This window comes from Mytilus californianus, unplaced genomic scaffold (genome assembly GCF_021869535.1).
Source record: "Mytilus californianus isolate M0D057914Y unplaced genomic scaffold, xbMytCali1.0.p SCAF_4, whole genome shotgun sequence".
Taxonomy (NCBI): domain Eukaryota; kingdom Metazoa; phylum Mollusca; class Bivalvia; order Mytilida; family Mytilidae; genus Mytilus; species Mytilus californianus.
The window spans coordinates 3854582-3880698 of NW_026262690.1; the positions used below are offsets into that span (position 1 = coordinate 3854582).

Sequence of the window (26117 nt, forward strand, 5' to 3'; positions counted from 1 at the left end):
TGACACTGACGGACAATTATTTATATTCCACCGTTATCTCTTTTCTCTTTCAATATTATTAAAACATTTCAATTTTTCTACCTTTTACACAAGTTTTCCCCATTCCGAACTAAAAGGTCAATTGAAAAGAATTGGTCATGTTTTGTTTTATAAAAAAAAAATGTTTTAGGGAGAACAATTCGTACTTTGTAAAAAAACACTTTTCAAACAACAAATTTTCTGAAACTGACATTATCAAGATGCTTAATTTCTTCATTGACAACATACTTGTTACGTTGCAGGACATGTTTTTCAACAGACATTCCCATGGATACCAACTGTGCTCCTCTTCTTGCCGACTTGTCCCTTTATTCATATAAGGCTGACTTCATTAAGGAGGTTCTTAGTAGGAATGAAAAGAGGCAATCATTATCCTTTACCTCTCATTAAATAATTCAAAGTTTAGTGCTTTTGATGAACTCATCTTTCCGATCAAACTTGAAATAAAGTATACAATTGATACAATTAAATCTGCCGCATTTCTTGATTTACATCTAGAAATTGACAATGAGGGTCGGTTGGCTACAAACCTTTATGACAAAAGTAATGATTTCAGCTTCCAAATTGTGAACTTCCCATTTCTATGTAGTAACATTCCAGTATTGCCTGCATATGGAGTATATATCTCAAAGTTGGTACGATATTCCAGAGCATGCATTTCCTATCATGATTTCCTTGGTATAGGGTTATTGCTTACAGGAAATCTATAAAATCTAGAGTTCCAATAACATTAACACTGCTAATTTTACTGCACCAGATGCACATTTTGACAATACATGTCTCTTCAGTGATTATCAAGGCCAAAATATTTGAAACTCAGAAGCTTATAAAAAAATAATGAAGAGCTGATAAAATAAAAAAGGTTAAAAACCTTTTTTTTTTCAAGTGGTGAAGTTGAAATCATCTCTTCGAGTTGGTTTGCTGTAATGGAATATGTGTTTCACTGATGATGATGGCTATATAACCACGATTCCGTCTTCTTTTCCTCGAATATGACCTACCGAATTAGACTTATCCCCATTTGTGTCCTTACACGAGCAGCACGACGGGTGTCAATTGTGGAATGGGATCCCCCCTGATTTTAGTGGGGTTTGAGTTGCTCAGTCTTTAGTTTTGTGTTTTGTATACTGTTGTTTATGTTTTGATCATTACTCCCCTTTTGCCATGCAATTGTCAGTTGGTTTCCGATTTATGAATTTGAATATCCTTTTGGAATCTTCCGTCTCTCTCTTAACGGCCATACTAAATTATTTGTAAAATTATCGCCATTTACTCGTGAAATCTGAAACAAGGATTCAATGTGTACGTTTACTTTTTCATCCATTAAAACTGGTTTATTTGATAAATTAGTTTACTATGTGAAACTCTTAAATCAACGATTTTATTACTGTTTGAACACGATTGTGTTACGTTTCTTCGGATATATTTGTACATTTGTACGTCAATGTCTCATTTTGTAGATTTAAAAAGTAGAACCATAGTTGTACCACAAGTTTTGTGTATATTTTCATTCATCAATCCAACAAAGTCTTCTTTTTATTCAAATAGATGGGCAAGGCGGTGACCATTTTAATCTTGTCCTATTTGTACATTTTGGAGATCTTCTTTTTGTCTTGAATTTAAATGAAATATGACCGCTAGCTATACCTTTCAACGTATATTTATTCTGCTTAACAGAAGTTCCCCTGGAAACTTTGTTATAAACAATGCCATAATATCTGTTCCTGTTGGAACAAATATTCTATACCCTTTATCCCGTCAGGAACGAATACTGTTATATGTGTTCCAGTGGAATTATTATTACAGAATATTTTTTCAAGTCGAATTAATAATATGAAGGAATTTCTATTTCACGAGAGTCATCGTTTATACTGTTCCAAATTTCATGTTTAAGTAACATCTGCAAAAGGGTCTATTAAAAAGGGTCTAGACAGTTTGACATTAAAGTCAAGAACAATCATATGAGAACGAGATAAAAGCGCCATGTGATAAAAAATAACTGACGTACAGTAAAACCTCTAAAAACGAACAATTGGCTGTGGCAAATGAAACAGAAGAGGACCAAAAACTAACACGGATTAGTACTAATACAGTACCCATAGGTAGATCGATGAAAATGATGTGGTCATTGGAAAAACTTGGAAGTAATAGAGACAATTGCTGCAGATATGAGGGACTGGAAATATATGGTTGCAATCTTACTTGGTTAGATAAAATGAGGAGGCAAATATGTAATTGTCACCAGATGTTTAAGTAACAAATAACTTATAAATCTAAATATTTGTTCATGTGTTATTATATCCATATTTATTATACTTATTCATTTCACTTGCTTGATATTTGTGCCACGAGATAGGTTATGTAATTACCTTTAAATTCATGAAGAAAGAAATAAAATATAGATTAAAAAACTGTTTGGATTTCTAAAGTTTTTGCTTGCTACAGTGAAACAAAAATATGTGCTATAATAATTTCCAGTTACAAAATATTTTAAATGTTCTATCGGAACACACCTTCAAAATACTGATAGATTTAGTCGAGGATTATGCCAGACAATGGGTTAAACGCGAGAAAGAAGGCGTATTTACTCTTTCCGAATAGATTAAGGCCTAAGGTCGTTGATACAAATCAGAATTTAAAAACTAAATGGGTATATGAATACCTATGCTTCATCAATCTTTAAAAACCAAAATGTTACAAAACACCTGTCCTACCTCCATGACACATATGTTGTCGTCCCTGCAGGTAAAGCCCCAAACAACATCGTTTTTGTGTGTAAATAACATTACATTAAATGCTTGCTGAATGAATTAGGTATTCACTTGAAAACTCAACATAAACCCCAACGACACTTACCAAGGAATAAATCCTGGATTATCACAGGTCTGTTCTATGTTCCTTTGGAATTTCAACCAAAGATAAAGACCTGAATCTCCCTTCACTGTACTGGATACTTCAACTACATAAGTGTCCTCACAAACAACTTTATATTGCTGGATTTACCCAGTGCTCCACGAAATCTTCTTCCAAATTATTAACATCGATTTTATCAGCTATCAATGCCGGGCGTCAAAGTTGCTGTGAAGCTACCTGTTCTAGAGGTGGCGTGAATCAGATGTGGATACTAAAAACTCCCAACGATCTTTGAGAGTACATACAATCTAAGACTCTTTCATCTTGCAATAGTATTAAAACATTTGAGTTTTCTACACTTTACACAAGAATTCCCCATTCCAAACTAAAAGACAATTTGAAAGAGTTGGTCCTGCTTTGTTTAATAAAAAAAGAATGGTCTATGTAGATAAAAGTGACTTGTCTTAGTTGTTACATATTTTTATGTCCGTGCCTTTTATCCACTTCATTTGAAATTTGGTGGATAGTTGTCTCATTGGCAATCATTACTCATCTCCTTATTTTTATATAATGAAGGAATAAATCGTACTTTATAAAAAAAAATCACTCTGATTCGAACAAAAAAATCTCTGAAACTGATATTATCAAAATGCTTGATTTCTTGATTGACAACATATTTGTTACGTTTGGAGGACATGTTTTTCAACAAACAATCGGCATTACTATGACCTAACCGTATCTGTTGTATCCTTTATCTTAAGTTCGATGGAATAGATGCATTCAACATAGTTAACACATTTTGAATTATTTTGTGAGAGCTCATAATCTATATAGCGGAAAGTGAAGTTAAAGGATACTGCTAACTTCTTTTCTTTCTTCATAAGAAGTTCCTGTATGAAGTCAGCCTCATATGAATAAAGGAACAAGTCTGCTAAAAGAGTAGCTTAGTTGGTACCCATTGGAATTCCGATTTTTTGTTGAAAAAGACGTCCTCCAAACGTTACAAATATGTTGTCAATCAAGAAATCAAGCATCTTGATAATGTCAATTTCAGAGAATTTTTGTCTGAATCAGAGTGATGTTATACCAAGAGCGATTTATCCGTCCCTAAGACAAGATACTTGTATCTACGTTGTTCACTCTTTTTTATGAAACAATGCAGGACCAACTCTTTCAATTTGTATTTTAGTTTGGAACGGGGAATACTTGTGTAAAGTGTAGAAAACTCAAATGTTTTAATACTATTGCAAGATGAAAGAGTCTTAGATTGTATGTACTCTCAAAGATCGTTGGGATATTTTAGTATCCACATCTGATTCACGCCACCTCTAGAACAGGTAGCTTCACAACAACTTTGACGCCCGGAATTGATAGCTGACAAAACTGATGTTAATAATTTGGAAGAAGATTTCGTGGAGCACTGGGTAAATCCAGCAATATAAAGTTGTTTGTGAGGACACTTATGTAGTTGAAATATCCAGTACAGTGAAGGGAGATTCAGGTCTTTATCTTTGGTTGAAATTCCAAAGGAACATAGAACAGACCTGTGATAATCCAGGATTTCCTCCTTGGTAAGTGTAGCGGGGTTATGTGTTGACTTTCCAAGTGAATTTTCATTATCTTATTCATTTATCAAGCAGTTTATATAATGTGATTTACACACAAAAACGATGTTGTTTTGGGCTTTATTTGCGGGGACAACAACATATTTGTCATGGAGGTAGGGCAGGTGTTTTGCAATATTTTGGTCTTTAAAGATTGATGTAGCATGGGTATTTATAGCCCCATTTAGTTTTTATAATGTTGATTTGTATCAACGACCTCACAGCCTTATTCCATTCGGAAAGAGTCTCTACGTCTTCTTTCTCGCATTTAACTTATTGCCTGGCATAATCCTCAACTGAATCCATCAGTATTTTTAAGTTGTGCTTCTAATTGTTGGATCTAGGCTCACGATATTTCGGGCCTTTGGATAGCACATTTCGCAGAGAAGTGTTATTGACAATCTTTAGGTCACCAGTAATAACGTGGTTAGTCGGATTATATAAATGGAGAACTAGCACAGGTGTTATCAGGAGGTTTAGACTTGAAGTCGTCAATAGTGAGATCCTGCAACACGTGCTTGTAATTGAAAATATTAGTTGCAATTGGTTTGGTATAGGTATAGGTATAGAAAATGATTGGTACTGACTGATCTTTCAAATAGGGAGGTATTTTCGAGTGAACTATTTATAAGGCCACACCAATTTGATTTGTAGTTCTTCGGACAAAAGCTCCAAAAAATAAGGGGCGAGCGATTTTATTTATTTATTGAAAATGAGTTTTTTTAGGCGAGTCTACAAGTGAAGCGAGCGGTATATATTTTTTTAAATTGTGCGATTTAGAACTTATGTACATGTTATTACTGGGTTACTAAACATGCTCTTACGCATATAATTTGATTTATTGGTGCCTGTACCATACCAGACTTTCTTGTCTCACTGTGGTTTAGTTATTTTTGGTTATTTTCGTCAAGTTAGCTTTGTCTGCGTGAATTTTCATTTAAAGATTTTGCCCAAGGTGATGGCATCGAGACAAATTGGACTGTTTGCGTAAAGTGACTGAACATATCTTAACTGACAAAAATTGAAATGAATGAGCACTTTAGATTTTTTTAAATGAAGAAATTCCATTAAATCAAGAAAACATCATATTCAAATATTTCAACGTGATTTTTTTTAGATAGTGGTTGTAATAGACTAAACTAATAAGCTATTGTTGATGATAAAGGATTTCCGAATATATATACCTCTTTTAAAAGTTCTAGCTTGTAATATATCCGACACAATTTTGTTCTTAACTGTAAATTGATTAAGAAAAATAAACACCAGAAACTTGACAGAAATTGAGAGTAAAAATTTAATAATTTTATTCGTTAGCAACCAATACATACATTTTAATACAAAGTGCAATATAAACATGAGTGCACACGCTGAAATGTCTCGCCTTCTATACTGACCATTGATTTTCTGATAGTCCTAAATATAAAGTTTTACTACAAGTATCACACTAACATCTATGATCCAAGAAAATGAGGTCAAGGTCAGATAAACCAAGCCGGAAATACATGTACACCTTTAAAACAATCATTCCATACACCGAATATAGATGACCTATTGCTTATAGTATGAAAAAAACAGACCAAATCATGGAAATTTTATATTAACCAATGAACCATGAAAATGAAGTCAAGGTCAGATGAACCCTGCCAGACAGACATGCACAGTAACATCTTAAAATCATTCCATGCATCAAATATAGTTGACCTATTGCTTATAGTATCTAAGAAACAACGTTAGCCAGGAAAACTGAACATTGACCAATGAACCATGTTTGAGGTCAAGGTCAGATGATACCTGCTAGACAGACATATACACCTTACAATCATTCCATACACCAAATATAGTTGACCTATTGCATACAGTATTAGAAAAAAACAGACCAAAACACAAAAACTTAACTTTAACCACTGGACCATGAAAATGATGTCAAGGACATGTACACCTTACAATTATTCCATACACCAAATATAGTAAAACTATTGCTTATAGTATCTGAGATACGGACTTGACCACGAAAACTCAACCCTGTTTCTGTGACAGAAGTCGCAGAGACGACAGAAATGAAAAGCTACCAAGACAGCAAGAATTGCATATCTAATATTCAAATATATTCTAAGTTAAGAAAAACTATATTAAAATGACAAGTTGGCAAGGAGACTTATTTGTATAATGAATACAATGAATAGCTACAGTAGCATTCGTTTTTAAGCAGCGAATCCAAGATCTTTGAAAATAAACAAAATTTCGGATATACACGGGTATAAAGCATTTTTATGCTCGGATATACACGGGTGTCAAATTAATACCAGGATATGCTTACCTTTCCGGAGCACCTGAGATCACACCCGATTTTGGTGGGGTTCGTGTTGCTCAGTCTTTAGTTTTCTATGTTGTGTTTTGAATATTGTTTGTGATTTGATCTTTTTTTCATTTTTTGCCATGGCGTTGTCAAATTGTATTCGACTTATGAGTTTGAATGTCCCTTTGATATCTTTCGCCTCTCTTTTTTATAACCTGGATATAAGGGTGCTCTCAGAAACGTGCTTAATAACTTTAAAACGCAAGGAGATGTAGCATTATTGCCAATCACACCACTTTCGATATTTGTTACAGTACTTTTGAGCTGATGGAAGTTTGTCGATAGTATTACAATTAGAAACAACTTTTCGAAACTAGCGATTTAGATAGCGATTGTCATACTGCATAAACATTTGTGTAATACATCAGACCGTTTCTTTTTTCTTTACATGTCTTTGAGATTGAGGAGGGTTGGGTTGTAGTGTGGTTGCTGTACATGTCTCATGAACCTAGTTCTCCAAATTTGACTTTTACGTCTTATTCACTTATAAAGAAGGGTATTAAAAAAAACAATAGTCTGATTTTATATCATCTGTTGTAAATATGAGGACTTTAATCTTCCATCTTGGACCATAAATAACACAAGAGTAGATAAAGAATGTTACATTGCGAGATTTCCGATTGTTCCCCTAAACCCTAGTAATACAATCGTCGAACTTTTCTTATTACAGTAACACGTTTTTACTTTTAATTTTATTTTGTTACCGTATAATAAATTTTATTAGAGGATAATGGAGGGTGTTAGGAAAATCTCTTGCTATTTGATGGATACATTATTTGCATACAATACGGAATATATACAAGTATATAAAATGGGATAAAGGGTCAATTAGACAACAATAAAACAACAGATTAAACTTGAATACAGACATTCAGATCATCTTCAAATTTATTAGCTGCTGACCAAATATGTAGTCATTCTTTTTTTAAAGAAAAGTGTGACTAGTATTTGTTTGCAAACTACAAAGTATGGTCAAACAGGAATTAGGTATTTCACAGAATCTAAAAGCTTTCACACGTTAAACGTTATCATTGTCAAGTTGACGACCAAGTATTTCTGTGTTCCTGAGAAAATTGTGGCGAAAATATTTATTTGCTCCGAATAAATCAATCATTGGTAGCGTGAACACAAATAAGATTTAAACAGTACAACAAAAATAGTACTAGTCAAACGACTACAGAATGTTAACTGATTGTCTTATCGTAAGTCAAAGTCACTGCTTCTATTCATAACATCATGGTAAGAAGGTGGCAGTAATGATGATGTGTCTCTATTGTCAGTGGAGTTACAATCATTAGACCTAGAGCTTCTAGATATATTACCATCACCATTTGTATTGATGTCTCTGGATGATCCTGGATGTGTAGACCTTTGTTCGGTAGGTTGTTCGTGACGTTGAGGAGCATTCCGCTGTATTGTTTCTGGTGGATTTCTGTCATTAAATGTTCTTCCATGTGTGCTTGTTATGTTTCCGTCAACAACCTGGTCAATTGTAGATTGATTTGGTTGTGATCCAAAAGGCCGTTGGAAATCATGTGTACGGTTAAGTGGAGGTGCACTCGGCTCTATCATTTCTGTTGGATTTCTACCGTTATGTTGTCTTCCATGTATATGTTCTATATTACGTTCTATATCATTGTCAAATCTTGGATGATTTGTTCGTGATGTAACAGGCATGTGGTAATGATCGTTTGATGGAGGAGCATGTGTTTCTATTGTTGATAATGAAGCTTGGCCACTTCTAGACGAACGCCATTCATTTCTCTGCATGGTAGCTTCGTTTATTCTATGGTCATGTGGTTGATTATTTGGCCTTGCTTCCCTATACTGGGAATCAACATTTAAAGCACCAGATAATAATCTTAAATCTATGTGTTCACCTATAAAAGAACATGAAATTTTCTTAAATAGAAGAAAACACTAGTGTTTGAATCAATGTCTTTGTCTGACGTACCAACCTTTAAGCCTGGTGTCTTTGGTGAATTTTTACAACCCCTAGCTCGATGCCACTGGTAGTGGACATTAAGTTGCCGAAGGTGTCACCAGCCAAGTAGTCAGTAATTTTGTGTTAAGATAAAATATCATTGAAATGTTCATTTACTGTACATCTACTGTTTATAAAATGAGAATAATTCAACCCCCATGTATGAATTGCCTTGGCCTTATTTGCATAACTTTTTTAAATTTCGGTTTTAATGCCCTTCAAGTTCGTTTTTGATTTGGTCTTCTAACCGATTTGATTCACGCGTCACTGACGAGTCTTGTGTAGGCAAACGTGCGTCTAGCGTACCAAATTTAAGCCTGGGATCTTTGGTGAGTTTTATGTAGAGTTCGCCTCATTGACTGATTGTTTCGTTGTGCCTGTCCGTTTGTATTTCGAGCTATTAACTAATAAGACAATACATATCTGTTTCGACAGATTAGATTCATTTGATCAGTTTATGTTGGCTGATTCTGTATTTTGCCTAATTGATTTGCGATGTTTGATGCTGTTTAGTGCTGTTGGGTTGACGTATGTCCAACACCATTTTTCATATTGATATTTAGTTTATGACTGTTACTTTTTTATTCTTCGTCTAAATATTAAACTGATGTTATACACTAAGTGACCGGAGTTAATGTCGTAGTCATTCTCCTCATTGATTGATTTATTGATCTTTGATTTTACCATCTCGGGGAAACTCAGTTTGAGTTCAGTGATTAGTATATTTGATTTTACCTCCAGTTTGTTGACTCTGTTGAAGTTCCTCTGACTGTCTAACTAAACCTTGGATATTGTTGTCAATATTTTTCTTACTATATCGTCTTCTCCTTCTTATCAGAATTACAACACAGGCGAATAAGATGATGATAAATATGATGCAAGTAGCCACTACACCAATCAAAATGGAACCTGCAATTATAAATAAACTGTTAACACAGAGATATGTCTCGCCTTTTTGTACTTTTGATAATGCAAATGTTGAAATTAAAATAGCAATACCTTTTAAACATGTAAGTTATGCAAACATTCAAAGTCAATGAACCATGACTGAAGGTACATGTCAAAACAATCTCCATGGAAATGAGATGTGCCAATGCTAATACAACTGCATACCAAATACCATAGACTTATCATAAGTCGTTCCCTTTCAACAAACCTAAACACAAACATTGACTTGTAAACTATGTAAAAGTTTCAAAGTCAATGAACCATGATGAGGGGGTGGGGCTATATAATCCATGGAAACGAGAATTGTAAATGCCAATATATTTGCATACCAAATATCATTGACTTAACATTAGCGGTTCATCTTAAACTGATCTAATCACAAACTAATACATGTAAACTAAGCAAATGTTTCAAAGTCAATAGACCATGACTGAGGGGGCGGAACCAAATATTCTCCATGGAAATGAGATGTGCTAATGCTTATACAACTGCATACCAAATATCATTGACCTACCACTAGTGGTTCCCCATAAACTGACATAATCACAAACTAAAACATGTAAACGAAGCAAAGTTTCAAAGTCAATAGACCTTGACTGAGGGGGCGGGGCCAAATAATCTCCATAATAATGAGATGTGCCAATGCTAATACAACTGCATACCAATTATCATTGACCTACCACTAACGGTTCCCATTGAACTGACCTAATCACAAACTAATTCATGAAAACGAAGCAAAAGTTTAAAAGTCAATAGACCATGAATGAGGGGGCGGGGCCAAATAATCTCCATGGATATGAGATGTGCCAATGCTTATACAACTGCATACCAAATTTCATTAACCTACCACTAGTGGTTCCCCATAAACTGACCTTATCACAAACTAATACATGTAAACGAAGCAAAGTTTCAAAGTCAATAGACCTTGACTGAGGGGGCGGGACCAAATAATCTCCATGGTAATGAGTTGTGCCAATGTTAATACACCTGCGTACCAAATATCATTGACCTACCACTAGTGGTTCACCATGAACTAGACCTAATCACAAACTAATACATTGTTGAAGCCGCCGCCGTCGCTGCCGCCGACGCCGGAACCAGCATACCTATGTCTCGCTTTTTGACTCCGTCAAGGCGAGACAAAAAGCTATATTTATAACTTTCAGACTTCAGGAAAATCGTTTACCGAAATCAAATAATGAAATAATGTTTTTACAAGAGGCTGTCATATTGACAGCAAACCGGATTTTCCTATATGAAAATGATATTTGCAGGTATATTACTTAAAATTGAAAAAAGCTACAATCATGAAAATCATACAAATTGAATATTCAAAGTATCACAAGATTTTTATCTAAGCCTTTTCAAAATATCGTATGGACAACGCTCTACGTATCACCTGATGCTACTTAAAGGTCTATAACTCATCAACGATAAAAGCTATTATTCCATATTGATAGAACTTTAGTAGGTTTTTCTATATGAATGGGATTTTGAATAAATAAGCATATTCACCTGCGGAAAAAGTATATTCACCGCGCAAAACGTCGCGTGCTTTTACGTGTATAATAACGATACAATGTTTGACGTTTAGTTGGTTTTGGTAAATAACTGTTATTTTATACATATTTTTCTCGCTCGGAACATGGAATAAAACAATTACTGTCTTTTGTTTCGGTAAATATGTGGTTTAATTGACTTTTGAAAAACATAGTGACATTCACTTCGGCCGTTGGCCTCAGTGAATATCAGTTTTTCAAAAGTCAATAAAACCACACATTTACCTCATCAAAAGACAGTAATTGTATAATATCGTGAAATCCCGGCGAACTTGACCTGCTATTAGTCACAGGAAACAACATATCTATTTCGTTAAAGCCTTTTCAAGTTATTGCACGGACAACGCTCTGGGTATCACTTTTCGATACTTAAAGATCTACAACGCAACAACGATAAAGGCTGAAATCGTGAAAATCGAACTTGACCTTCATTTAGTCACAGGAAACAACATATCTAAATTTGAAAAGATTTCATCACGCCTTTTCAAGTTATTGCACGGACAACGCTCTAAGTATCACTTTTCGATACTTAAAGGGTCTACAACTCAACAAAAATGAAAGCTAAAATCGTGTAAATCGAACTTGACCTTCATTTAGTCACAGGAAATAACATATCTAAATTTGAAAAGATTTCGTCAAAGCGTTTTCAAGTTATTGCACGGACACTGTTTGGCAGCCGATCGCCCGGCCGCCCGCCGTACATCACCAAATTAATTACCGATATTTTTCTTTATAAAATTATTCAATATGTACTGATCTAAATTGAAAATTGTTTTTCCGAAAGAGGGATAAAATCATCTCAATTGAAAATTGTTTTTTCCGAAAGAGGGATAAAATCATCCAACGCTTCAAACTATTTTACTTGACATAATCGATAATACTTAAGTAACCAGTTTGCCAAATTCAGGAAAACGCCAGGTTCAAACTAAACAGGGGATATAGTGTAGAGTGAAGAGTGTAACACCATTCCATAAAAACAAATGTTAATATCACGTTGTATTTTAGTTACATAAGATGTTGGTACATATGTAAATGGAATGGCATAAATTAGCTTAGATTTGAGAATTACAGTTTTACCGATCAAGGACAGGTGTCTGATCTTCCACATTTTAATAACTGATTCCATATTTTCTATACATATATCTAAATTAAACTAGCCATTTCTTCAAAAGCATTAAATTTCAAACCTTTATTTCATTTTCTGAACCAAATAAAAAACATATTGTAAATAGAAATTACTAATAAAAAGAATAATGGCATTGTATGTTTTATACTGACTTTATCAGCTCTAATATCGTCTAGCCCTAGCGGGCTTGCTTTGATATTCTTGCTGATTAAAATATAAGTCCTAATCAAAAACAAAAAAATGCCATACTTCTATATATATTAAACTTTGGCAAAATACAGGAATCCATTATATTCGTAAAACCAAACATTCAAACTCAAATATATATGTCGAAATTTCCACGTAAAACGTTCATATGTAAAACAAAAAAAAACGTACCTCCGCCATTATTTTTTTCTATGTAATTTGACGTTGTCTTTAATGATGTAGCTACAATGATTTTTAATTTTGAGTTAGTCTGTCGTATATCTTTATAGTATGGTTCTAACTCAATGGAAAGTGTTTCAGATCCACTGCAAAAGGTTATAGGTAGTTTGTCATGGCAGTCGTATTTCTGAAAAGGTAAATAGAAGGAGGGTTAAGAAAGGAGTAGTTGCAATTACTTATGTAAACTAATTCTTAACCAAAAACATAGTCAAAAATCATTGATTAGTTTTTAATTTTTTTCTTTTATAAAGTCAAAAGAAATATGTTTCGTGAAGTCTAATTACATGTATTTGTGTGTAATGTGATAAAAGCTCTTTATAGGGCCCTTTAATTGGATATATATAGATTCCACCAATGCATCAAGTGTGTTACAATATTTCTCCACTCGAGACAGTTAAATTTTAATATTTAAAACGCAAGGCTTGCCGAGCTTTTTAAATAATTAAAATTTAAATGTTGAGAGTGAAGAAATATCGTGATACACAAGTTATAGTGGTGGAACCTGTTTCTCTAAAAAAAATTAGACGACATCTAAACAAAGTTTATCCTTTTTCAAAGATTTGCAGAAAGTTGTGTTCTTTACATGTGACGTCATCAGGCATGGTCGCCTTTTTTCGTGCCGTCACAATAGGAAATTCAGAAGAAACCAAGAATATTTGACGTTATAATTAAATTTCCACAAATCATTTGCCGAGAACAAAGTTTTCTCTAGAGATGAGAAATATTTTTCTCACACCGGTCGAGAAATGTGAAAAAAGCATGAAAATTAGAGAAAAAATATTCTTATTCTTATACTATAAGAGGGGCGTAAATGGGGGGGGGGGGGGGGGGGGTATCTGCACGGAAGAACGCGAAATAAAATTGCCATTTCACGATGAACGAACAATTAAACATTTCTTGCACGTTGATCTTTTTACCGATTTCCCGAAACACGGTGAATAACGAACCTTTTTCACGGCTGCACGTGAAATAAAAATGGCAAAACACGTTGCACGAAAATAACCCTTTACCACCCTCCTATCATTATGTTTTATTTATGAGGGACTACTTCCCTTTGGTCAATAAAATAAATATCGCAAAAAATGAAAATATTCAGGAAGAATTGGTGCAAAATGAATAATTATTATGTTTATGTTTTGTGAATCAATTCTGTAATAAATGGTAAAATATTCCAGTAAGTGTTACCAATTCTCATATAGAGGGTGCTGCTTTCAAGAAAGCTATTGAACTTAATGGTTTGGTTGAAGACATTTATTTGAAAGTGTTCATGACGCCATCTTGGCTTGATAGACCTTTGTGGACTAGATGTCACAGACGACCACACATCTGTGGGTTTATCGATTTTCAAAGATCCTTTTATTTTATTCAAAGAAATCTCCTTCTATTTAAACTTTTGAATAAAAATATTAACGGAAAGTTTTTCCGACTTATACAAAATATGTATAAAGATATGAAATCCCGTGTTGTCTTCAATAATGAAAAATCTTTCCTTGTGAAAATTGGTGTACGACAAGGTGAAAATCTATCTCCTGCTTAAAAATTTTTTGTTTTCTGTATATCTTAATGATTTACAAGCATTTTAGAAGAGTTAGATACAACAGGTTATCAGTCAATAAGTGCAGACCTAGAAAATGAATTAGATGTGTATCTGAAGATTTTTGTACTATTATACGTTGATGACACTGTTATTAGCGGATAGTAACACTGAACTACAAAATATGTTAAACAAATTTGCCATATATTGTAACAAATGGCAACTTAAGTTAAATGTTGATAAAACAAAAGTTCTTGTTTTTGCAAACGGTAGAATCCCACAAAATTTGAATTTTTTTATCAATGATACTGAAATTGAGATAGTTAAAAATTATAAATATTTATTAATATTTTTCTCAAAAAGTGGTTCATTTTTACAAACTAGAAAAATACTTACGAGACCAAGGAATAAAGGCTATGTATTCTTTCTTGAAGAAGAGTTGAATCAATAATTTATCTAGAGATTGGGGTTTTAAAAACTTTGACTTACTACAGCGGGTGCACCTAAAATTTTGCAAACTTATTTTACAATTGAAGCAATCAACCCCAGACTGTATAGTTTATGCTGAACTTGGCAGATTCCCAATTTTTCTTAATGCAAAAGTTCGTATGATAAATTTCTTGGGCAGAATTATAAACGGTAAAGAGTGTAAAATGTCTCACATTCTTTATGAATCATTACTTATAAATTTTAATAACTATGGTTTTGCAAGTAAATGTTGATTTATATAAAAAAATGTTTAAGATAACTGTGGAATGTCAAATACTTGGAACATGCAGTTTGCAGACAAATGGGTACCACAATTCCCGTTCTTATATATGTTTATGACATCACCGAATGACTTAACACAGGATTTTAACTTGTCATAGGCAACTTCTAGAGCAGTCCTGAGTTCTCCCTGGTATACGGCGAGGTTCGTGTTGTGCAGTCGTTAATTTTCTGTGAAGTGTTTTGAGACCTGATTTGTGCCTATTCGTCTTTTTATTTATATCGGCCTTAGTATAGTCTTTATTTCATCGACTAACTTTTCTGTTCGTCAGGTGGTATCTTCTCTCCCCTTTTTATGTATAGTGTTATCCTATTATCCAGAAAACATACAACCCTAGTTGAATATGTGTATAGCTTTATGATTTTTTTATAACGGATTCATTTTGTTTGTATTCATGTGTTTTAAACGGCTAATAGCTTATTAGAACCTCAAAATGTGCTTTTATACCAAGAAAATATAGGTTGAAGTTGCTGCAAAATTCATACTCAAAATATTTCTGTACAAGAACACAAATACAAAGATATGCTTCTGTTAAGACTGTTTTATTTGCTACATGTATACATATTAATCGAGTTCATCAGCAACTTGGGCACTGTGTATTGTTTCTTAGTTTGTCTTCTCTTTGTATGAGATACATTGTGGAACGTTGTATATCTAAAGATGCATATATACTTAAAAAAAAACTACATGCTGTCAATTACCTTTTGCTGGGATCGATCATTTCCGCGGTAAAACACCACAGCCCGTGTCACTTCATCATATATACCTGGACACTCAAATTCAAAAACAGTGACATCTGCACACAGTCTATAAAGGTTGGCGTCTTGTACTTTGAATGGTAAGGTGCAGTGTTTAGGGTATTGCAGTCCCATCCAATCTACCCCAAACGTGTCATTTTGTGACAAAATTACGTGGTATTTGTTACAGTCATTCTTACTAAATCCAACTGAAGGAAGAAATAAAAAACACATGTCGTTTCAGCTTCGAAAGATACAAAATGAATTTTGCAAAGAATAGTTAGTATTTGGCCACTAAAATTACAAAAACTAAAAATTATTACATCCTTTCAAAATTATATTAACTTTATCAATGAATTCATCTGATAACTTAAGTGCAGAAATGTCATTTGTGATGTCATAAATGACCCAAAATCTTCCTATTGTTTTTGGTGTTTTGGTGAATTTAAGTATGTGGAACAATCTAATCTTAAAAATTTCTAACATTTCTATCTTAATAAAAGGCATCCAGTGGTGAAATAGATATAAGAAGATGTGGTTTGAGTGCCAATGAGACAAATCTCCATCCAAGTCACAATTTGTAAAAGTAAACCATTATAGGTCAAAGTATGGCCTTCAACACGGAGCCTTGGCTCACACCGAACAGCAAGCTATAATGGGCCCCAAAAATGACTAGTGTAAAACCATTCAAACAGGAAAACCAACGGTCATATCTATATAAAAAATGAGAAACGAGAAACACTTATGAACCACATCAACAAACGACAACCACTGAACATCAGGTTCCTGACTTAGGACAGGTACAAACAAATGCAGCGAGTTTAAACGCTTTAATAAGCGCCAACCTTCACCCTACCTGAAACAATAGTGTAACATGACAACATAGAAAAGCACACTATAAAATATCAATTGTAATTGCTTAACTCAATCAAAAGACATATTAACAAAAACAAGTGAATATGCACCGAACGAATAAATTTGATCTATGACACAATGTAAACACAAAATTAATAAAACAAGGGGGTTAGATGTAAAACAATATAAGAAAGACAACCATAGCCTTGGACTAAATGCCGCCAAATAAAATAACGTACACAGGTAAATAAAAATAATTTTGTTGTAAGGTATAAATGGAGTACGGAAATAATTTTTACAAAATAAATAATTTTGTTGTTCCTAGTACGAGAACAAAAGTATAAATTTATCGTCATACTAAACACTTATCAAAGGTGGTATAGATTAAAATAGTGAGACTAGATATAACACTGAATAAGTAAACATTAAAAAAACAAAAATGCATTACAAATTGTATCAACAGGTCAAATTAACACGAAAGTACGATTTGAGAGTACTCGAAGTTACTGAAAGCTAGTTAAAAGCCAAAATCAATTAATAATAAAAATCATGCATCAGAGACTAAAATCAACTAAAACACATCTCAGGGGTTTAGTGTTTTAACGTCATGGACAGTCAAAGAAGACATGACTTGTGCAATGCCAAAATAAAAGTATCGACAGGCAGAATGATAGTTAGGAGTTAACCTGTTAATAAATATGTATAATGTAATATATAGATAGATTAATCTCTATATATAGAAAATGAACGTGGATGTGTATTTATACATCCTAAAAAACCGTTTGAAAAGAATACAAATTTAGTTATGTTTTAATTCGATATTTGTGCCAATGTAAACTATATTCAAAGATCTAATTACAACATTTTACTAATAAGTTTATTTAAAGGTTCGATGAGTTTACACGGATCACATAGTGATTTCCGCGCTTTTAGTACAATATTACCGTAAAATTTAGGATGTGAAATATCGTTTTTAATAAGTTTTCTACAGGTACAGCCAAATTTGCTAATCAAATCTTTGTATATATGAAAGAATTTAGTAAAAGTTTTAAGTAATTTATGGTAACGAAATCCCTGACTTGATAATTTACCAGTGATGCATTGATTACGTTCGTTAAAATCTATGACATCACATCACACACGGGCATAACGAACGAGTTGGGACATATAAACATCGTATGATGGAGCCAAACGAACATCGCCGTCTAAAAAAGGAAATTTAACAATAGGGAATAAAAAATCGTCTCTTTTGTCGTAAATTTTAGTATGGAGTTTCCCTTTAAAAATTGAAATGTCTAAATCTGGAAAAGGACAACTACTGCTGTTTATGTTAGATTTATTTAAAGTAAGTTCCTTTGGGTAAATTTCGGTAGTATATTTAGAGAACTCTGGATTATGTAACAAAAAAATCATCAAGATAACGGTAGATATTGTTGAATGTATCAACCAAATGTAACAATGACGTGTCTTTACTGAGTTTGGTCATAATCTGAGATTCATAGCAATACAGGAATAAATCTGCTATTAAAGGGGCGCAGTAAGTGCCCACAAAAATACCTACTACTTGTCGATACATTTTATCGCCGAAACGGATATATATGTTGTCCAGGAGAAAATTTAAAGCTTCAATCATATCTTCACATTTCCAGTAAGTGTATCTAGCATACTTTCCTTTTTCGTTACAGAAAAAGGCTTAAAACGAGTTTTAACAAATAAATTTGCAATGAGATTTTTCAAAAGACCATTTAATTAAATATGAAAACTTTTTCTTAATAAGATTGTGTGGAAGTGTAGTGTAGTGTAGAGAGTAGAAAAAAATCATAACTGTCAACAGAATTAAAAGGATCATCAAAAACACGTATTTTATCAAAAACCTCTAATGACTTTTTAACACTCCAAAATAATTAATACCATTATTTTCATAAGCTTTATTACAAAAGTTAATAACAAGTTCTTTGATAGAAGTAAGGCAGGTAGTTAAAAGCACTGACAGATTAGTAGTAGAACACTTACTAGCTGCGAAGATGAAACGGAATTTAAATGGTTGTTTGTGTAATTTAGGTAAAGTCTTTTTTGTTAAGACTTTTTTTAAATCTAAATATATAAGATGAAAGATTTCAAAACGAGGCAGTTATTGTGGATTTTGCATTTTTATATTAAATATGTAATGTCTAATGTTTTCATGTTAAAGATATTTCTGATACATTTATAATACTTCTGTGGCAGACAGGATTATTATGTTATTGTTTTTTCCCTTGTTTAAAACTATAAATTTCATATTTCTTTGTTTAATAATTTACATGAAGCTTATTCAGTATATTATTGTTAAATTGAATAGATATTGATATTTTGAATTCATTGGTTAAAGATAGTTATTTATATTCCAAATTTTAGTATTTGCATCGTCGCAAATCATTTATAACCTTCTTTGAAAAACTTATACATTTTATATAAATGGTTTGGAATTCTTACATTAAATGGTCTGAGGACTGGTATTTAGTTCAGCATAGGACTACTGTGCATTTACAAATCGCCTTTAGGGTTAGTGCATCTGATGTATGCCTTCTTAATACGAATAATTATTGAAGTCATTGAATGACTCAATCTTTACTTTTGGATTTCATGATAAAAGTTGTACATATTGTATATATTATATTTAGTGTCCACTGTTTTTGGTTTCATTTACTTAGATATTTAGAGAGCGCTTTTACATTTGGCATCCATCGTCTCCGTTTAAATCAGTTCACAAACTAGAACAAGCTGTGATCCGCATCCCCGAATCTCCAGCAGAATTGTTCCTGTTACACTTTGGTATATTTTAATTCAAGGACTAAAAACAAATAACTTACTGAAAAAGGTTAATCTTAATTTAATAAGAATTCTAATGATTAAATTACCATTCTGGATTACTCTCTCTCTCTCTCTCTCTCATTTATTTGCCCTTATATTAAAGCGCAAGACATTTAAGTATTTAAGTGCGGGTTTTTTTACGAAATCTACATACCTGTTCGCCTACTAGTTAATACTACAGGAAATATCAGTAAGAGGGACACACTCAGTATAAACAAAGCTTCCATTGTAATTTATAAACATCTTGTAAGCTGCAAATAAATACTACAAGGAGTTTGTCATCACATAATCAATATATTCCTTACAGTATTGTTATAAATATCTAAATCATATAATTCCTGGTGGTACCTATCAATCAACACCACTGCTGGTAGACCCTGATTTCCCGATCATGATCAGCCAGTATATTAGTGTCGGTATTTGCTATAATTAATACTTAGACAAACTTTGTGATCATCTTTTGGTGACTTCTGTTATTTGGTTGTAACTCCCCCCTACCAAAGTTTTCTTTGGATTGTTCATACTATACTTAAGGTGCCCTATTGGTTATGAAGCCCAAATTTCAGACTTTCACAATGTTTGGCTCTATTCGTTCCTAATGAGGATAAAATGCAGAAAATTACATGGAATGCAAAGCAAAACTACAAATAAATTTTACTAATTTATGAATTCATCTACTACAAATGGCATAATCATTCATACAGGGCTAACACCCTAATATCTTACTGGTGTGCCATCATGGCAACACTGAACACAGTACTAGCGGTGTTGTTATGGTGTCACCTCAGCATTGGTTCGTATCCCGCTGATGGGAAAACAAAAGTTGTGTGTATTTGTGTGTGTGTGTTACAGTATGTGGCATATCAGCCGAATGTAACACGACTCTAGTCTCTATTGTTATTAGTTAAATAGATAAAACCTTAAGTATATCATAAATTCTAAGTATTGATTTGTTCTAAAAAAAAAACTAATATTCATTTAAATAAACATTTACCTGTGCTTACCTGTAGCAATTTGTTGACACATAAATGTACATATAAATAGATTATTCACACATATGCTCGTCTGAATCTGTACCAAATATACATAGTTAAAACGGTTTAGTATTTTAATAGGTCCTTTATATGTATAAAAAATATGTATTCTCGGTAACATTTAAAGATATCAATAAAACATTGGAGAAACTTACCCTGGTTCTTTTTCAACTTAAAGTCTAGGGGTCACGGTATGGTTATTAGATACGGACGAATAGTACGAAAGCATCAAAGCATTCCAGGTTTATCCACCATGCACGTATCACAGGTGGGAAACTTTTTATAATAAAGAATAATTCTTCATATTCTTGTATCATATGAAGTCATATAGATTGGAATAGTAGTGAAACAGTGAAAAATCTGCTGACATAAAATTATCCTCTGAGAGATGTATAATGGATTAAATCAGTAGCTTTATAGATTATGAAAATAAGATGATATGGTTGTCAATGAGACAACGACCCACTAGAGACAAGTACTCTCAGGCTCCTTGCTAAGAATAGGCACACACAAATAATTTGCTAGTTTAAACATTTTTGTGAGCGCTCAGCCCTCCTCTAACCTGGGGCATTGGTGTTACATCACAATTATAAGAACTATAAGAACAAACTGTACAACTCAGTTGGAAAGGGCTTGACACAAAGTAGGAATCTAAGAGTACTCGCAGTTACTGAAACTATTTAAAAACCCAATTTCAACTTATAGATAAATCATGTTTTTGCAGACTGTCAACAGCGGTCTGAGAAAAGCACGACCTTATCTATATGTGTGTAATGCCATTGTATCGACAGGCTGCTTTACGTCCATATCTGTATTATGCGTTAATGCACTCCATCATCCCAATCAGTAAATTACCATTAACATCCTTTGTACTACTATAAAACATAAATATGTATATGTTTAATGCTTGTTACCGTGTTTAATATTCTACAACTACCATATGTAAACACTCCAACATCAAAATCATGACAACCTTCAAAAGTCAACAAGCTTTCTTTTCATTCTACTGAAAGAAAATAATTTCAATTATACAAAAAAATTTACGCCCATAAATTAAACATGAGTATACATACTCCTGTTTTAAATGATATTATGATGTTGTGGTATGACTAAGACATATTATATTCAGTTGGTGTATGTAGGATTGCATTCAGACAGTTACTTATTGTTTTAGCTTGCTATTTGCTTCATAGCACAAGGTTTGCTGTCGGAATATTCTTTTATATCCTTAAGGAAGGGTTTTAAGATATCAATAAGTCGTCCGAAACCCAAACACGAAGGAAAAGACGACTAAGATTATAAAGAAAAAACCCGCAAATTGGGATTTATCCCTATACGGTATGGGGTTTGCTCATTGTTAACTTTGTTAAAGGGTGACAGATGTTTGAATTCTTATCTTTTGGTATTTAGTGTATAATTGTTACATTAACAATCATACCACATCTCCTTATTTTTAAAGCGGATCGGATGGTGTTTAGTGAATAAAAAATATTGGCCAAAAAGTAATGACAAGAGATTAATGGTCCAAAAATTTAATGACTAAAGAAGGATAAGGATTATATGATATATTCTAAAAAAAAACCAGAGAGACTAAAATGAAATATAGAATTTGATAACAAATATTGGTAAAAGTAAAAAACAAAACGAAAATATTTCTTCCAACAAAAAAATCTAAACAAAAGTATACAAAATTTATATATACATAGGTATTACAACACGAGCACAATCGATTTCCATTCTTAACAGAAACAACCATGTATGTTCTACAGCTTAACATATGTATAGACACCTGTCTATTGTCGAAGACTGTCTGTTGACCTCTTTTGGTTAAGTGTGTCGTTTGGTTGCTGCCTCATTGACGTATACCCCAAATCTTGTTGTATTCATATGTATGTCATATTTTTTTTTCTTCCCGGCTCCCTTATTTCTACCAGTCTTTTGTTTATAATTTTTTTTTTTTTACTGTATAAACATTTAGACAACTTTTATGGGAAATATGGCATTTTAACTGCAAGAAAATGGCTTGAAAGCTTGCAATTTTTTAAATGAATTGATACCGCAACGATCTTAGTGTATTCACTGTATTGGCACTAACGTCCTTTCCTTTCTTTGAATTATGAGTAATTCAAAGTTGATACTTTTTGTTTAGTTTTATTTATTTATTTTGCATTTTCCTATCCAGGTAACGTCAGATATTTTAGCAGGTTCTAAATATCAACAACAATAGCTTTTTGAACCATGATATCTTAATTCATACGTCTATTCTATTATATATTACGCTTGTTTAAAAAAAAGTTTTTCAGTCAAGGTTAGAAACATACGTGAGACAGGCGTTGCTATGTTACCTGTTTACTTGTAACATACAATTGAAAAGTTATTTACATGTATATGTTCATAATTCAAGGAATCTATTTATTTCGCCCATAGGCAGATCCAGAGTTGAACTTTTTTTTCTAAACATTTTTCTGATTTTCAATTGCCGGGCCAAATCCCTCCTCTTTCTTATCTTTCGATGGACCCACCGCCCGCCTTTTCTTAATCCTGGATCTGCCACTACCATCAGTCTGCTTGGGGTTTTTTTTATAGAAGGAAACTTTGACGTTCATAAGATGGAGGTCCATTCGAATTTTTTACAAATGGTTACTTTTAAACAATCAAATTAATAGTTCATTTAAAATTTGAACAATAGTTTAGACAAATCGACAGTTGCTGTCAATAATTTTGTCTATCAAAAATCTAATTAATAATTAAGAGATATTAGATAAACAGCTAATAACTTTGTCTTCCTTCTGTTTATAGATAAATAATTCTTAATTTCATTTACGGTTTAAAAACTTTACAATTATTGTATGGACATGACACAAAGTAAACATTCAACCATTTAATTTTGAATATGCATATGCTTTCTTTCTATGTCAATCGAATGTCTGATTGAAATCAATTTAAAATGTACTTTATATTCATTTGCACCCGTAATATTGAAAGCATTATTATACACCCTTCATAATCGTGGTTGTTGTGTGCAAATTCTGTTGTGGTATCACTATAGTAAAACTTAGTGACGTCCTTGATCATTTGGGATTTAGGAGAACGTTAGCAGAGTTTGCTTGACATTTTCATCACCAAACAGATCATCCATACTGCTTACAACTTAAAGGTTTGTAATGAAGTCAATGATTCTATTAATTTTCATTATTTATAAATGTATCTATACTTTGCAATGTCCTAGTTACGTTTATCAGCACATTACTTTGAATTAAGTTTACTGATGGGTTTACTTTGCTAATAATAAATAGACTTTGATAATAATAAAATGTGTGGGATACTGTTGACCGCTTTGTTTCTTAAAATACCGGTTGTAATCTGGGTTTGTCAGATTCAGTTTGGAAAAAGTTTAATCGCATTTTATCTGAAAATATATTTATGAAAATGATTTTCGTCGCGTTACGTCGATTTTCCTATTGTTTGCGCGTTAATACACATTTCCGAAATACAAATGTGTTTAACATGTGAAAAACTTTACCATATATATATATTAGTCAAATGCGTTTTGTTAAAATATACTTTTTCACTTTTTTTGGTCTTTTGGAAATTGTTGTTTGTTCTGTATTTAGACCCCTCTACCAAGAAATTTGTTTTACATGCACACGTATAAAAATTGCGGTTTTTATCCAACGCAATCATAGGTTTGAACGTTGTTTTCAATTTATATATATATTTGAAATTTGTTTGAAAAAAAAACGAAACAAACAATGGAACGGGCTATTTATGATCCTAAAATGAACACCAATAAATCGTTTCATCGGTTTAAAAATAATATAGTGATATTTGTGTCAGAGTTTTTTTTTTTTTTTTTTTTTTTTTGTAGATAAAGACGTTTATTGCAACACAATTAAGCTATAGCATATTTAAAATGTGTAAGTAAATAGGTCTTTGAATATTGTTTTTATTGGTACAAATATTGATTTTGTTCTCAGTAAATTAAAAACAGACTAAATATTCTTGTTATATACATATACACATTCATGGTGGCTGTAGAATCTGTTGATACCTGTATCTTGGCATTTCACAAGGTCATGTTTTTCTCTGACTGTTAATGACGTCTTTAAGCTAAATCTATTGGAAGTTGGGTGTGTACTGATTGATATTTTAGTCTTAGATGCATAATTATTTAATTAAGTTGTTATTGGCTTTGAACGAGCTGTCAGTAGCTGCGAGTACTCTCAGATCTGTACTTAGTGTCTTTTTTGTTGTAGGGATGTATAAATACCCTGCCACGTCCGGTCTGTGTTTTTGTTAGATGTTTCTGCTTTGTATCGATCTGATGAGTTAAGCCCTTTTCAACTGATTTTTATAGTTTGTGTCTTATGTTGTACTGTTACACCACTGTCCCAGGGTAACGGATGGTTTGGCGCCAGCGAACTAGTTTAACCCCGCCACATTCTGTATGTGCCTCTCCCAAGTCAGGAGCCTGTAATTCAGTGGTTGTCGTTTGTAGCTGTATATCATATTTGTTTTTCGTTCATTGTTTTGTACTTAAATAAGGCCGGTAGTTTTCTCGTTTGAATTGTTTTACATTTGTCATTTCTGGGCCTTTCAAAGCTGACTATGCAGTATGGGTTTTGCTCATTGTTGATAGCCGTACGGCGATCTATAGTTGTTAACTTCTATGTCATTTGGTCTCTGGTGGAGAGTTGTCTCATTGGCAATCATACCACATCTTCTTATTTTTATAGATGCCATGAATATAATACAGAAGCCTTAAAAATGTTTTCTATAGGAAAATGCTATTTACTACTGGATTATATTTATGTGATCTTATACTTTTCAGATGGGGAATGTATGTTGTAGTGGAAAAGGAGGTGGAATGGGACCAATAAATAAATTCTGTAAATGTGGTGGACCACGACCGAAATCTGGACATTCTAGAAAAGGAAGTGGACATTCTAGGAAAGGAAGTGGACATTCTAGGAAAGGATGTGGCAAGGGACGAAAATCCCCTAAAGGATCCCCTAGAGGGTCCCCTAAAGGGAGACGTAGGAGAGGATCACACAGTAGTTAATGAATGGCGGCATACATGGAACTCTTCAAACAGTATTATGTAGATGTGAATTCAAATATGTATTGAGACCCTTCTGTATTTTTTTAATGTAATTCTTTTTACTAATGGGATGCTATGATCAAATTAGTTATATAATGCCGCACTTTATAATACATTGTAAATATAAAGAATGTAAAGAAAAAGACAATAGGTTTCAAATATTTTAAATTATTGAATGTAGTTGAGATTTGAAAGTATTTCAAAATAAATACATACTATTTTGAATAATAAATAGGATGTTTATTACATTATGATTTAATTTCCTTTGCAAGCCAAGCGATAGAGCACAGTAGAAATTCGTTTGAATATGTACAACACTCAAAAGGACAAGGCAAATACACA

General features: G+C 32.8%; 1 protein-coding gene and 1 long non-coding RNA gene across 4 annotated transcripts; one reads left to right on the plus strand and one right to left on the minus strand.

Moving 5' to 3' along the window:
* Window positions 1-5776: 5776 nt before the first annotated feature.
* On the minus strand, window positions 5777-20933 carry LOC127737321 (uncharacterized). 3 transcript variants are annotated; one of them, XM_052247910.1, is made up of 6 exons: window positions 20830-20933; window positions 19795-19891; window positions 15900-16144; window positions 12848-13022; window positions 9572-9745; window positions 5777-8732 (listed from the first exon to the last, which is right to left on the minus strand). In XM_052247910.1, the coding sequence occupies exons 2-6, from the start codon at window positions 19865-19867 to the stop codon at window positions 8050-8052; spliced, it is 1350 nt and encodes a 449-aa protein (XP_052103870.1). In that variant the 5' UTR covers window positions 19868-19891; window positions 20830-20933; the 3' UTR covers window positions 5777-8049. The 3 variants fall into 3 exon arrangements, with proteins under 3 accessions (XP_052103870.1, XP_052103872.1, XP_052103871.1); XM_052247912.1 differs by lacking the exon at window positions 20830-20933 and adding an exon at window positions 20645-20756; XM_052247911.1 differs by lacking the exon at window positions 20830-20933 and adding an exon at window positions 20635-20756.
* A 2655-nt stretch (window positions 20934-23588) lies between these two features.
* On the plus strand, window positions 23589-26021 carry LOC127737324 (uncharacterized). The gene is made up of 2 exons (XR_007999389.1): window positions 23589-23831; window positions 25506-26021. It is a non-coding gene; the product is annotated as an uncharacterized LOC127737324 (long non-coding RNA).
* Window positions 26022-26117: the final 96 nt, after the last annotated feature.